Consider the following 15,596-nt stretch of genomic DNA (forward strand, 5'->3'; position numbering starts at 1 on the left):
CTCGAGTCAGCTTGGCCGATGAGTCGACTGATGCAGCATACGAGTGACTTATCTCAACTAATTCATATGAGTCAATATGATGAGCCAACTCAATGCAGCATTTGACTCATGAAAATGCCCACTTTTATAAATCTATTGTGTTTATGCCCAAATTGACTAAATTACCCTAAATATCTCAATCAATATACTTGCAAAACAAATATAGTTTGTTTCGGAAAAGTAGGTTGTGGTACGGGCAGCAACCTACTTAGTTTTTTTTTTTTTTGATAAGGAAAATTTTTTATTAAAAGGAATGGTACAAGGAGTACCGAGCACGGGCCAGCCCGCAAGAAACAAAAAGAGCGAGGATTACAATAGCCGAGGACATCAAAAGAGCCACTAAACCAAGACTAACCATGAAGGTTAACAGCTGCATTCCATCTGCGAAAATCTGAGTTGGGCAGATTCAGATTGAAAGCCAAGCTCCAACCCCATATCCTAGTCTTGATTTCAGCAACCATTCTCTCCTTAGTCCAAGAACCTTGATTGAAGATGCATTCGTTTTTCTTCTTCCAGGTACACCAAACAACGCAACACCAAACAGCGGTAAGGAACTTGACGTCTTCCTTTTTCCCAAGGTTAACAAAGGCGTTAAAGTGAGGCTTCGCCTTAAGATGGAAAACGGCTTGCTTACCCATCCAAAGGATCAACTCCTTCCAGACTTCTGAATTGCCACCTACTTAGTGAGGTTGTCGTTTGTGTAGAAACCTACTTTTCCTACTGACAAACTACTTTTTCGATTGAAAATTTTAATTTACTACAAGAAAAAGTAGTTTGCTAGTTGAAAAAGTAGGTTGCTGTCCGAACGGCAACCTTCCGACATAATTTATTTTTTTCTTATACAATTGTACTTGTGTTAGAAAAGTGTCAACGCTTTACACAAAAAATGGTGTAAAGCCATCAATATCCCAAAAAAATGACTTTTTGTTTTAATTTGAACATAAAATCAATTTTTTTATAAAAATAAATATTTTTAATTAAAAAATATAAAGATAGGCATTTTAACCTATTAACACTATAAAATTCCTCATGCGGATAAAAACATGAGCTTGTGATGAGTAATGTGGCTTTGGAGATGACTATAATCTTTAAGGATGCAACACATCAATTTGAAGCTTATCTTCTTTTTTTTTTTTTTTTTTTGTTTTTTGAGAAGAAGCTTATCTTATTTTTAGGAAGGCGGTATCGGAAACCCCTAGAATACAACATCCATAGATTGGATATTGATGTAGCTTTTCATTCCGCGACATGGCATTACCAAACTAGGATAACTGAACGAAATACATTTTTCCAATACACACACATCTTATTACATATATTGATTAAAACAAGGAAGAATACGTAGGCAAAAATGATCCGACTCTCCTTAACTTGCACCATCTAACTTGGTACTACTACTACTACGTATATATCGATATTAATGAAATTGAGTGTTAAAATAAGTGCACTTCTTAAGATATAAAATAAAAATTATTTCGATTCTTAGATTATCAAGATCTACTGTTGATTAGTAACCCTATTGGATGAATATATGGTCCTAAGTTCAAATTTTAAAGATAGCAAAAATTTATTTTTCACAATTCACACATTTATATAGCGAATTTATACGTGTTCTACATAAAATTCATACATTCAAAATTATTCTTATTCTTATTTTAAGATGTGTTCTCACGGTAGCTCACCCCTTAATGAAATACTATAAGATACATCCTTATTATTTTTCAAAAAGTTCCGTTGTAATATTATGTGTCGTGAATTTCTAAATAGTAAATGTTTACTTATTTTGAACACCAATTTTTTTTTTCATTACTCGTTGCATTACATCACATATTTAATTAGTGACAGACGTTTTAAATAACCAGATGCAAAAATAAAAAATATTCCCTCCGTCCCACTCCAAATGTTTCATTTTCTATTTTGGGTTGTCCCACTCTAAATGTTTCATTTCCTTTTTTGGCAATACACTCTCTCTTTATATTTAATACTCCCTCTGTCCCGCTATTCATGTCTCGTATTCCTTTTTGGGTTGTCCCACCGATAATGTCCCGTTTCCTAAAAAGAAAATAATAAGGGGATGCTTAACATTAAATGAGATCACTAATTATCACACTAATTAACCCCTAATTTTCTTTCTCTCTCCACATTCTCTTTCCTCTCTCTTTTCTTCACCAATCCGCCGCCCTCCCACCTCCCACCTCCACCATCTTGCCACCTCCACCGCCCTCCCACCTCCACCATTGCGCCACCCCCTGCCGCCTCCACCCACGCCGCCTCTTCTTTTCCCTCCTACCTTGCTTTTCTCTTACCCCAATTTCTAGGGTTCCCTGCTTCTCTTCGAATTTTCGCCCCTTTGGTGAGTCCCGCCACCACCGTTGCCGTCGCACCGCCGCCTTCTGTCTCAGGTAACCCCATTCTCTCTCTCTATCGAGATCTCTTTCTCCCTGCTCTCTCTCTTAAGGGGAAGTGTGAATTTGATGGTGTGGATGGAATTAGGCCCGATGAAGAAGAATCTAACGGATTTCTCTCTAGATGCTTGGAGGGGAAAAAGGCAACTGATGTGAGACTTGCTTCCATAGCTGTTGGGACTGCAAGTCGTGGAGGTCTGGGAAAGCTTTCCATCCAAGGAAGTGCTTCTACTCGTGGGCTGACAGATCTTGGTCTCAAGGCCATATCCCGTGGTTCCCCCTCTTTAAGAACTGTTTTGCTTTGGAACCTATCTTCAATTTCTGATGTGTTCAAATAGAATGGATTGGTGAAATGGGTTGAAGCTTGAAGTTGCAGATTTCTGGAAATGTTTATTAAAGCTTGAAGTTGGAGATTTTGAATTGCAAATTTTGAATTCTGTATTTTTGAATCTAGAATTGTAGATTTTGGATTCAAAATTACTTTTGAAGAACACATTGATTTTGCAAATTGAAGAACACATTGATTTTGAAGAACACATTGATTTTGAATTGTAGATTTTGTATTTTTGAAATGCACATTGATTGAAGTATTTTTCGTAAATGCAGATTTTTTTAGCTTTTTTGGAAATTGCAGATTTTGGTATATTTCGAATTTTAAGGAATAATTAATTTAATTATAGGTTATTAAAAATTAAATTAATAAGAAAAAAATTAAGACTTTTTGATATTAATAAAATAAAATAGAAATAATTAGTTATTCCCTAATCACAATACTTAAATATGTGGACCACACTCCTTATTCACCTAATTTGCTTCTTCTTAATCTCCGTGCCGAAAAGTAACGAGACTTAAATAGCGGGACGGAGGGAGTATTTAAACAATTTCCACCAACCCACTTTATATACTTTATACACATTTCTTAATTTCCGTGCCCCCAAAAAAAGGAGACATTTGAAGCGGTACGGAGGGAGTACTAGTATAAGATAATTCAGGCACCCTTTACAAAAAAAATCCTTCAAAATAATGTGCAAATTTTATTCTGAAAATTTAATTTGAATTTTGGATTGTGGTATGAAAAATTTTGCACACCCTAAACTTAAAGTCCTACTAAAAAGTAAAAATCTAATTATAAAAAAAAATAAAAACTTTTGCATTACAAATTTTGTCTTAAAATTGGCGATAACATGTTTTAATTGACGAAGAAAAAAAAAGAGACGTAACACGGATAGACCAATCATGTGAAAATGGGCTGGTCTCTTGCAACCTTTACTAAAATTGTAAGGAACCGGACAGGATCGAACCGGAGGCGAAGAACCCCAATTCTCACAGGTAGAACAGAATGCTCCTCATATACATAAACTGATGCATTCTATTTCTACAAAGAAGAACGAATCTACACTCAAAATTGTGTCCTTCTCTTCATTGACTTCGCCGCCGCCGCCGAGCTCCGCCGTCACCTCGGCGACCTAATGCCAGCGCAGAAACGGCCGCGCGACAGCAGCACTCCTCCGCCGTCGCCGTCGCCTTCGCCGCCTCCCGATGCAGAGAAAGGCGACGATTCGCAGCAAGGCAGCGAGAATCACAATCACGAACAACCTGAAGACGCCTCAGGTGCGCGCTTGGTCGTGTCTCTGTGTGTTCACGACAACGGACATGCATTATATTCGATACGCTGAATTCGAGTTTTATTCAGCATTTTCTGTTTCCGATTTCCTTGTTGTTTGTTGTTTGGTAGCTTATTTCGGTGTCTTGTGTTTGGTTCTCAGATTCCGACAGCAGCTCCTACTCCAGCGGCGGAGAGAAAGACGAGTAATGTATCTGTATCTCTTTATGCGTGTGACTTTTATACATGTGCGCGCACAATCACGCATGAGCGCTGAGGCATACATGTCTGTGTGACATTACGATTTTTCCGTGTGGATTTCGAGAGATGTGTTTGGTGTGTTAGATGTGCGGTTGTAGCTTGAGATCTACCTGCTTTGGATTGTGTCCTAACGTAGGTCTTGTTGAAGAGGATCTTTGGGGTTCTTCTTCTAGTTTCCTCGTTTTTCATTATTTTCGATGTTTGTTGAGCCTTGATTTTGGTTTTGGCTACTGCGATGTGATTTTTCTTTTGCTTGATTGAACATGGCACGTGAAATCATGCATGATCTGCTTGGAGGTAATGCGAGTTTAGGATATTTATGTAGTGGTTGAGTTCCGAGGATGTTTAAATCGGAAAGGGTAATTGTGCCTTGGTGTTCCAGCAGCATGATCTTTGTCCATTTAAGCTAATTTCTAGGGGATTGCTATCGTCTATAGCTTGCTGCTTTCATGTTAGTGCTTATGTTTATGGAAATTGTGTGGAGATGATTAGTGTTTTCCTTTTACTATAGTGAATTTTTGTGTATGGTTCCCAACATTATGTGGCTGGTTAATGTCGGCCTCCGTGCGCTTCTTATTGTTTTGCTATTCACCTTGAATTTTAGCTACATAGTAACAGTTGACTTTCTAAATGGCCATGTTATGACTATAATTCTTATTTTGAGATTGCACGCAGTCTTGGTGCAAAGATCCAGCACTTGTGGTATGTGATATATTATTGTCAAAGAATCTCTCTAAATGTTATGCTGTTGAACCTCAGATTTATAGTCGTGAAACTAGCTGAAGTACGGAAGGAAGTCCAGTGTCCAATATGCTTAGGTATGTGATCTCAATTTTAATGTCTCAGATTTAAGTGAGAAACATTGTTCTGCAACAGAAAGTTGCAGTTTTCTCTGCTTTATTGAGGTTCTGTCCAGTTGTGATGCCTGAAATGTTCGAAGTTAGTGAAATCTTCGAGTTTAATTTGGTTCAAATATACAACTGTATTTGAGTGCTCATAGGTAATTACAGCAGCGACATGTGATTATTTGGAATATTTTTCTCCAAGTTATGCACGCAGTTTACTAGCACCAAACTCCTCTCCATGTGTGAGGTCAAAACATTTCTATTACCTATAAGGTTTCTTTATTACGCGAGTATAAGTACCTACACACATCATTGTATATGGCATCACAGTTGTTATGCATTCTTTTAATATTACCTTCAGCCAGGTCAGTTCTTGCAAAACAATCTCTCAGTTGCATGTAATTATTTTACGTAAGGTTCGTGTCAACTTCAACTATGTCGTTGTAGATGTGTAGTATGCTTCATTTAAGTTTATGTAAAGAAGAGTATGATAATTAATCCAAAACAAAAAGAGGAGAAAAAGATTTAAAGAAAAATCTCATGCATAGTTTTTTGCTATTTATTGATTTGATGGAATGCTTATTGGAGTTGACAGTAATTTTCAAGAGCATCTCATGAGCTGTTGTATGCTGGAAACTGACCTTATACTTAAGTTTTAAGTGAGACTTCGATTTTTTTTTTTTCGTTTTTGTAAGCTTTTCAACAGAACTACACATTGCTAGTTATCCAACCTATCTGATAGAGCTTCAGGAATACACAAAATGGTTAAGAACAAGCATGCAGATTTTCAACTTCTTATTGATCATTAGTTATTGTGCATAATGCCTCTTTTTTCGTTACTAGTGAGCTTAGTAGAGATAATCTAAGATCTGTTCGTTACAACTTGTCCATGGTGTAGTTTGTTTAAAACTTTTCATTGACAGGCATCATTAGGAAGACAAGAACAGTCATGGAATGCTTACATCGCTTTTGCAGAGAGTGCATTGACAAATCCATGCGACTTGGGTACTTTTTTGTGCTTCTTTTCATCTGATACCATGAAAGAGTTCTTGCAATTTTGTATAATGTTGATCTCTCTGCAGTAACAACGAATGTCCTGCTTGCCGCACTCATTGTGCTAGTCGACGTTCTCTAAGAGATGATCCAAATTATGATGCCCTGATTGCTGCTCTTTATCCAGACATTGATAAGTACGAGGAAGAGGTAATGGAAGAAAAATTTATACTCTTCTTGTGGAACATGTAAAATTTGCTTTTGCTTTATCACCAACTGTTTCAATTCACAGCAGGAATTGGCTTTCCATGAAGAGGAGAGAGTTCGCAATAAGCAGGTGAACAGATCAAGGTTTTAGTCTCAGACTTCAAGCATTCATGGATGAAGGCGTTTAGCTCATTTATGTTACAAATACATCATTAATTCAATGGGCTGTGAGGTCCAATGTGGAATAATCTGTGGCTTGTCTTTTTTATGAAGTGATCAATGGAAAAGTGAATAAACCTTCTATAGTGGTCGTCTGCATCATGTGGATGCCTCATGATGTTGCCTTACAATGCATTTTTTACTCTGAATTGCTTGGAGCAAAATTGAAATTTGCTTAAACTTTCTCCTTTGTAACAGATCCAAGCTTCAATTGCCCAGACTTTCCGTCGTCAAGCTGAAGCTCTGGGAAAGAAACGAACAACAAGAGCTACATCGGCAACATTTGTCAGGAGGCAGGGCAATTATCGAAATTTGAGGGGTAGGAGAAACCGTGGTGCTGAACGCCACGGATCTGACGAAGAGGAAGGTATTAATGGGCATGATGAGAGCAAAGACTCGTCATCAACTGACGAGCACTCTGAAGCCAAAACAAAAAGATACAAGAGATGGGGAGGAGCTCGGACATCACAGCCATCTCCAGGAGCTAGTGCAGATGATGCTAATGATTCAGAAGCAACCAGGGGAATACTTGGTGCATCTTCTACACCTCTTGGCAGTACAGAACTTCTTGCCTGGGGAAGAGGTGGCATTCGCAGTAATACCCGACATGGTGGCCTGAATTGGACCAATGGTAGAGTTACTAGGGGTAACCGGTTGTCAAAGCTGACCAATCGTCTCAAATCTTTACATGAAAGCGATGAAGTGGTAATAGATACTACATGCTTTATCTCATTGATCTTGGAAATTAAATCTTCAAATTTTGAACTTTTTTTTTGGTGGAGCTTGCATATTCGCTTCTAGTGTCTTAATCAGAGGAACTTATGACTTCTTCTTAACTACTTTTCAGTTGAAAATTAGTCTCATGATTGTCTCATTGCACGAGGAGAAGATACCCAGCTTGAAGCGACCTTACCTTTGCTGCAGCCCCACATCATCAGTCAGACACTTATGCCAGGTTTGGACTCATTGACTCATTCTTTATCTTTTATTTCGGATCTAAACACAGATTCTGAATAGTTTCAAAACTGCATCTCCTGCAGTATGTTGCTATGCAGACATCCTTGGAAGCTAGTGAAATTGAGATGCTAATAATAAAAGATTTTCATCCTGTAAACAATTCGGCTATTCTCCCAAAACCAAAAGAATCCGGTGCCTTAGATCCTAGCCAGAATGAGTTGCATTTGTTGGATGAGCAGCAAACCCTGGAGGAAATTAATGCCAGGTTTACTCAGCACCATCTGGTAAGACACATCCTCGTCTCATGCAGAAAGCTTTACAATTATCCAATTCCCCGATAGAACAGTCTATGAATTGTCTTTCTTGCTATCTCTGTTTTACTCTTTTGTCTTGCTTTTCGCCTTGGTGTTACACTGTTACTGGGAATCAAGTTTCCGAGTAGAAGATAGCTTTGCCATTTAGTGAGCAAATTGGTAATTGTTCTAGTGACTGTATTGATTTGCATACAACATACACTGCAAATAGGATTTGGAAACTATCAAAATACCTAAAATTCCAATCTAATAAGTCAATTCTGAGTGACATGCTTCGTAAAAACTTTGACTTCTATATGTACAGGTTTTTGCATACCGGCCAAAGGTGAAACATGAAGGAAACTGATGATAATTTAAACTGGTCTTCTTGTGCCAGTGTAAAGCAGGAAGTAAGTTTCCTGCAGTTTTTCTTAATATAATAGTAGATTTACCTGTATATTGCTGTTCAACTCAAGCGGTTTCACAAGTAAAGAGTTACCATATAGAAGCCAACTAGATACTAGAGATGATGGTGAAATAGTCGCGCATATATATAATGTCTGTCCAGTTAAGTTAAATTTATGTATGGTCTTTTGTATGCTAAGCATCTGTTTTTACTGCTGCTCCTCTCACAACACTCTAATGAAACTTTAGGTGTTTGTATCGTATCTATATCTTTGTTTCACCCTCTTCACTTCGTAAATTTGGTATCGTATTGCTTGTAATGAAATGGAACTTCCCTGGCATGCGTATCAGTTTGCTGAACACAGTGTTTGTTGAAGTTATGAGACATTACTGGAATTTGATCAAGGATTAGATGAGAGCTTAGATCCATTTTTTTTTTCTGATTCATCATAAGAATGATATGTAAATTGATAATCTTGAACTTCATGCTTTACTATAATCGAGTCACAAAACTCAGTTGGTTTAGTTGAGTTCTTAAACATCGTGTTGTATTATACTTCCTCCGTTCCATTTAACATGAACCGTTTGCCATTTTGGGCTGTTCCATTACAAATGGTCATTTCCAAAAAAGGAAATCTCTTTATCTAACAAAAAGTTGTGGGGTTTTATTTTTTACTATGATTTTTCTCCTTTAATCACTCTTCTTCTTAATAACCGTGCTAAAGTAAGGAGTCATACTTAGGGGGAGTAATCTTTAGTGACTGTATGTGGTCGAGCTTAATTAATGTCAACTAAAAAAAAGTGAGAGATTTGAAGAACCCGTTACCAGTCTTGAAAGTTAAACCATAAATCAGCCTAGTTTTGTGATCAAGGAACCAATTGCATGAGCTACACAAGTCTTTTGTTTCTTTTAAGCCACAGCAATATTATTGTATCATATAAGTTGCGTGAATTCGTACAATATACAAGTAAGAAACTAAAATGAATATTAAAGAATAGAGTCGTTTTAAGCTTTTTTGAAAAAAAGAAAAAAGAAAAGTAAAGGTAATAAAGTGTGAAGGAACCAATTACCAATCTGATGGGATGACAATCCGTTTGAGTAAATTTTATTTTCGGAAATTGATGATTCATCTAGCCTGCCCAACACCGTCTCCGGTGAAGTTGATACGAACTATATCGTTCGATTTTATTTTATTTTTGAAACAAAATTGATGTGATGAGAGATATTTCAAAGAGCATAAATATCATTCGAATGCTCATGTTATACTATGTCGTCTCAAAAATTTCGTCAATTATTGATAATATTAATCAAATTCCTAAACTATTTAAATTGTAATTAAAATGTCATAAACTATTATGATATCAACAAATGGCTCAAACCCTCAAACTTTTGAGGCTGTAATAAAAATGTCATGGATAAATATTTTTCTCAATCAAACACTATGTCGTCTTTTAAACAAAAAAATCAGAAAAATTATAATCTAGGAATCAGCGAAGAACCTTAAACAATAACTAATGAATCTAAAAAAAATTGACAAAATCCCCACAAATCTAGCCATCCACTACCCTAGACGAATCACAATGTTTATGAATGAAGAAGATGGGAGCAGAAAATAAAGAAGAAAACGCGTGTTACAAAAGGAAAAGTGCATCCAACAAATAAAACAGCCACGTGGCCAATGTTAGTTACGATTAGCTCAATTAGTTAGCTGATTACGTAGATGATAAACAAACTATAAAATCCAGCTAAAGGGGGAATATTGTATCTTTTTGCAATCTGACTTTTGCTACGGCAGTTATCTTAATTCACCATTAGCTTTTCATCCTTTTCGTTTCTTCATTTCACATGCACACTTGCACCAGAGTCTTTGGAATCTCTCTTCAGGTCCAGTGTAATTGAGTCGCGTGAGCTAAGGCATGGCATCGATCAAGAGATGCGAGCAGACTCGTGTTAATTGGTATTCAGAGCTTAACGATCCTACCCACACATGCGTATGCTGCGAAACAACACGAGGGGAACGATTCAGATGGAGAAGCGAATCGAAAGCTTGGAAGCTCAATTGGGGCAATTGAAGCAACATCAAGTGGAGATGAATCAATCAATGATGGTGGTGTTCCGAAAACAATTTGAGGAACTAAGAAAGGAACTCAGAGTGGAAGGGAAGAGAGTACAAGCAGAGGGTAGAGAAGAAAGAGGATCTGCATCAACAAACTCACGAGCAGAGCAGATGCAAGGTAATCCTAATTACTCTCACTCTAGAGCCTAAACTCGATTTTCCTAAATTTAGCGGGGAGAACCCTAGGCAATGGGTAAGAAAGTGTGAGGAGTATTTTCTTTTCAACCCTGCTAATGATCATGACAAAATCTTAACCGCGGCAATGCATATGGAAGGAATAGCCGATTTATAGTACTTGGAATATATAGAAGTGAATAAGGGAATGGATTGGAATGGGTTTGTGGAACTAATAATGGAGAGATTTGCTAACATAGAAGGAAAAAACTTAATCGCTCAGTTCAATAAACTAAGACATGAGGGGGATGTGGGGAGCTACACCCTGCAATATAAGGAGTTGAAGGCATTCATGGTGAATAACAATAGAAATTTGACAGAAGAATACTTCAGCCAAAGTTACATGAGCGGACTTAGAGAAGAAATTGCATGTATGGTTGAGATGTTAACCCAAAAACGTTAAGTGTTGCGATACAACTGGCAAATAAACAAGAGTTGTTGATCAACTCATTGGGGAAAAGACCTAAAAGCTTTAACAAGAGAAACTATAATCAGGTCGATCCTCAATGGAAAGAACATGAGAGGATAAGGGGCAGAAGAAAGAAAACTCTAGCAATCAGAATCAGCCACCCACATGTAAGAAACTTACCCTGGAAGAAATTGAAGTGAGAATGAAGAAGAATCTTTATTTTAAATGCGATGAAGCTTATCAGCCAGGGCATAGATGTAAAAAGCTATTTGTCATAGTGTGTGAACAAGATAGAGAAGAAGAAGATGAATTGATATTAGAAGAGTTGAGTTCAGAAGGTAAAGAAGTGCACATTTTAGTACATGCGTTGGTAGGCCACTCAACATCAGACACCATTAAAATAGTGGGGAAAGTGGGAAAACATGTGATGTCAGTGTTGATTGATACAGGGAGCACCCATAGCTTTCTTGATGCTATGACTGCGAGGAAGTTGGATTGCGAGCTAGAGGTTACTAATCCTCTACAAGTGACGATAACAAATGGGGGAAAGTTTGAGTACAACACTAGGTGTCCAAAGTTAGAATGGGATATGAGAAGCTGCAAATTTAGTTCATCCATGAGAATATTGAACTTGGGAGGGTGTGACATGGTGATAGGGGCTGATTTATTAAAGCAATTGGGACCAGTGACTTTCAATTTTGACAACCAGCATCCAATTCAAGAAGGGGGGAAAGGAAATAGTGTTGCAGGGTATCACACAAGAAGTGACATTAAAAATGATAAGTGGGAAGCAGTTTAAAATAGCATATAGAAAATGAAAGGGAGCTATATTTGGGTGTTTATGTATGCTCTCTGCAGAAACAGTAGTGGAGGAGAGTAAAGCAGCCCCAACACTTCATCCCCTTATATCCAAATACTTACACATCTTTGAAAAACCCACCCAATTACCTCCACACCACTCTCATGATCACAATATCACTCTTAAACCTGAAACCCAACCTTTTAAACAAACACCATACAAATATCCATATCTACAGAGGGTGGAGTTAGAGAAATTAGTCCAGGAGATGTTGGACTCGGGCATTATTCAACCCAACAATAGCCCCTTTTTCATCACCAGTGTTGCTAGTAAAAAAGAAAGATGGAACATGGTGCTTCCGTATAGATTACAAAAAACTAAATTCTATGACTGTGAAAGACAGCTTCCCTATACCATTGATAGATGACTTGTTGGATGAATTAAGAGGAGCAACAGTGTTTTCTAAGGTGGATCTGAGGGCAGGGTATCAACAGATTAAGATGAACCCAACTGATATGCAAAAGACAACATTTGTGACTACAAGTGGTCTCTATGAATTTAAGGTAATGCCTTTTGGCCTCACTAATGCACCTACCACATTTCAATCATTGATGAACTCGATGTTTAGGCCATATTTGGGGAAATATGTGTTGGTGCCCTTCGATATTTTGATCTATAGCCCTACCATGACGGAGCACGATAAACATCTAGATACGGTATTCCAGTTGCTATCTGAATATCAGTTGCTCGCTAAAGCATCGAAATGCTCGTTTGGTACAAATCAAGTAGAGTATTTGGGACATGTAATAAGTGATAAAGGAGTCTCTGCTGATCCCAAAAAAATTCAAGCTATGACAGAGTGGTCGAAACCAAAGTTAAGGCATTGAGAGGTTTCTCGGGGTTAACAGGGTATTACCGGAAGTTTGTCAGACATTATGGGCTTATAGCCAAGCCTTTTATAGAAATGACTAAGAAGGGGCAATTTCAATGGACTCCACAGTCAGAAGAAGCCTTCCAACCGCTAAAAAATGCCATGGTCACTGCACCTGTGCTACAGTTACCCAACTTCAGCAAACTTTTTACATTAGAAACTGATGCTTGCTATGAGGGATTGGGAGCAGTTCTGATGCAGGATTCTCATCCCCTAGCATATCTCACTAAAGTTTTAGCCCCGAAGAATTTGGGTCTATTAATCTATGAGAAGGAATTCTTGGTTATTATCCATGCCACGGAGAAATGGAGAGCTTACTTGTTGCACAATCAGTTCGTAATAAGAATAGATCATCAAAGCCTTAAGTATTTTTGGAGCAGAAGATCTCAACCCCAGTGCAACAAAAGTACTTAACCAAGTTGTTAGGCTTCGATTACAGAATTGAATACAAAAAGGGGTGGAAAATAAAGTGGCAGATGCACTCTCATGACGAGATCAACATGAAGCAGAATGTAGAGCCATCAACATGCTTAAACCTGTGTGGATGGAGGAGATACATAGAAGTTATGAGTTAGATAATGTGGCGCAAGAGGCTATTTCTGAATGTGTCACTACACATTATAATATATCTTTATTTTCATACTCTGATGGCTTGCTAAGATTCAAAGACAATTTGTATTTGAGGCAGCAAGGCGACATACGAGATAAGGTGTTGCAGTACTTTCATGCTTCTAATTATGGAGGACATTCGGGTATTAACACCACTTATCAACGATTATACTCAACATTTTATTGGCCGGGAATGAGGGAACAGATACAAGTGTACATAGCTCACTGCCTGCCTTTTTTTTTTTTTTTTGAGAACAAGCTCATTGCCTGCCTTGTCAAATCAGCAAGCACGAGAATACTCGCACTCCTAGCTTGTTACAACCAATACCTGTCCTAGCGCAAGCGTGGCAACAAATTACAGTGGATTTTGTAGAAGGTTTACCTCTTTCCCTAGTCATAATTCCATTTGGGTACTCGTAGATAGGTTCACAAAATATGCTCACTTTATTCATCTTCATCACCTGTACATTGCTTCACACATTGCACATATCTTTCTTGATACAGTTTACAAATTACATGGTTTGTCGTCGAGTATAATTTTAGATCGAGACAAAAAATTTACTAGTTTTTTTTTGGAAAGAGTTAATTTCTATCTTAGGAGTCAGACACCACTTGAGCATAGCTTATCACCCTCAAACCGACGGTCAAACAGAGAGAGTAAATCAGTGTCTAGAGTCATATTTACGTTGTATGTGTAGTCAGTCACCAAAGAAGTGGTCTCAGTGGTTATCAATTAGCAGAATTTTGGTATAATACCGCATACCATACATCCTTGAATCTAATCCCTTTTGATGCTTTGTATGGATATAAGCCAACACCATTGGCTTTATATACATACACTCAGCCGAGTGTGATTGGTGTAGAAGCATCAGTACAGGAAAAAAAAGACATCTAGATGCAACTACAGAGGTTGTTACAACAGGCGCAAGGAAGAATGAAGACCTGCGCAGATCGCCAGCGAAGTGAAAGAGTTTTTCAGATCATCAACCGAGTGGGTGCAGTTGCTTATGAGCTCGTGTTACCACCGACGGCCAAATTACATCCAGTCTTTCATGTGAGTTTCTTGAAGAAGTGAGTTGCACCATCAAATAGAGTTAGTCCCACATTATTGGCATTCGATGACGAGGGTAAGACTTTGTTGCAGCCAGTTCAAGTGCTAGCCCGCCGTCTGGTTAAGCGAAACAACAGTCCTAGCACCTAGGTGCTAGTGCAGTGGGCACATCTCCCGGAGGAGAAGGCGACTTGGGAAGACTTTCAAGAGATTCAAGCACGGTATCCTCACTTACTAGCTTGAGGTCAAGCTATGTTCTGAGGGGGAGGTAGTTGTTATAAATGAAGAAGATGTGAGCAGAGAATAAAGAAGAAAACGCGTGTTACAAAAGGAAAAGCACAAACTATAAAATCCAGCTAAATGGGGGAATATTGTATCTTCTTGCAATCTGACTTTTGCTATGGCAGTTATCATAATTCACCATTAGCTTTTCATTCCTTTCGTTTCTTCATTTCACATGCACACTTGCACCAGAGTCTATGGAATCTCTCTGCAGGTCCAGTGTAATTGAGTCGCGTGAGCTAGGGCATGGTATTGGGGATCATTGGTCAGGAGATGCGAGCGGACTCTATCACACAACATCTATTTGAATAAAATCGGCGACAAAGTTTGTAAAATCAAAATAAATAGCAACAAACTTTATTAGAGTTATTTTTGTAAAATGATTATTTTTATATAAAATTATGAAAAATAAATTGGGATTGAAGATTTTTTTTTATTATTTATCTATTTATGAGTTGTTGTAGCTTATTTTTACAACTTATAAACTGCTTAGAAGTTTATTTTACTAAATATTTTTTAAAAACTTGTAAGCTCCTATATAATTTATAAACTGTTTTGAATAGCTTATAAGGTCAGCCAAACATCCATCCATTCATAATAAGAGAATGTTTGGCTGAGCTTATAAATTGTTTAGGAGCTTATAAGCTCCTTTAAAATGTTTGCAAAATAAGTTATTAAACAACTTATAAGCTCCAATAATTTATAAGCCCCTAACCTTTTATGCAATAATCATTTTACAAATATTATTCAACCATTTTCATTATATACCGTTTTAAGTTTATATATTTTCAATTTTCTCTCTAACAAATATTTTTTCTCTTTAACTCAAAATTCTCTCACTAGCTTATAAACTCAATTATTCAAACATTTTTATAACTTATAAACTCTTAAAAAATTAAATCTTATAAAATTTTAAAATGTTTTTATAAATTGTTAGCGCTCATAAGCTCTTAAGTGCAGGTATATTCAACCCTAGCCTTGGAGTTAGGGTTGCGCA

The 15,596-nt window shown here is 37.4% G+C and overlaps 2 protein-coding genes across 5 annotated transcripts; both read left to right on the top strand.

Moving 5' to 3' along the window:
• Nucleotides 1-3,667: 3,667 nt before the first annotated feature.
• LOC131013448 (putative E3 ubiquitin-protein ligase RING1a) lies at nt 3,668-8,494 on the top strand. 4 transcript variants are annotated; one of them, XM_057941532.1, is made up of 10 exons: nt 3,668-4,055; nt 4,211-4,253; nt 5,068-5,126; nt 6,077-6,158; nt 6,236-6,356; nt 6,439-6,483; nt 6,771-7,277; nt 7,420-7,527; nt 7,613-7,813; nt 8,148-8,494. In XM_057941532.1, exons 1-10 carry the CDS (start codon nt 3,914-3,916, stop codon nt 8,187-8,189), a joined length of 1,350 nt encoding a protein of 449 aa, XP_057797515.1. In that variant the 5' UTR covers nt 3,668-3,913; the 3' UTR covers nt 8,190-8,494. The 4 variants fall into 4 exon arrangements, with proteins under 4 accessions (XP_057797515.1, XP_057797516.1, XP_057797513.1 ...); XM_057941533.1 differs by having other exon boundaries at nt 3,718-4,055; nt 6,442-6,483; XM_057941530.1 differs by having other exon boundaries at nt 3,718-4,055; nt 7,613-8,494.
• A 1,116-nt stretch (nt 8,495-9,610) lies between these two features.
• On the top strand, nt 9,611-14,751 carry LOC131013449 (uncharacterized). Its single transcript, XM_057941535.1, has 2 exons — nt 9,611-10,462; nt 14,078-14,751. The coding sequence occupies exons 1-2, from the start codon at nt 10,216-10,218 to the stop codon at nt 14,230-14,232; spliced, it is 402 nt and encodes a 133-aa protein (XP_057797518.1). The 5' UTR covers nt 9,611-10,215; the 3' UTR covers nt 14,233-14,751.
• The last annotated feature ends 845 nt before the right edge of the window (nt 14,752-15,596 follow it).

The sequence above is a fragment of the Salvia miltiorrhiza genome, chromosome 2, assembly GCF_028751815.1.
Source record: "Salvia miltiorrhiza cultivar Shanhuang (shh) chromosome 2, IMPLAD_Smil_shh, whole genome shotgun sequence".
NCBI lineage: Eukaryota > Viridiplantae > Streptophyta > Magnoliopsida > Lamiales > Lamiaceae > Salvia > Salvia miltiorrhiza.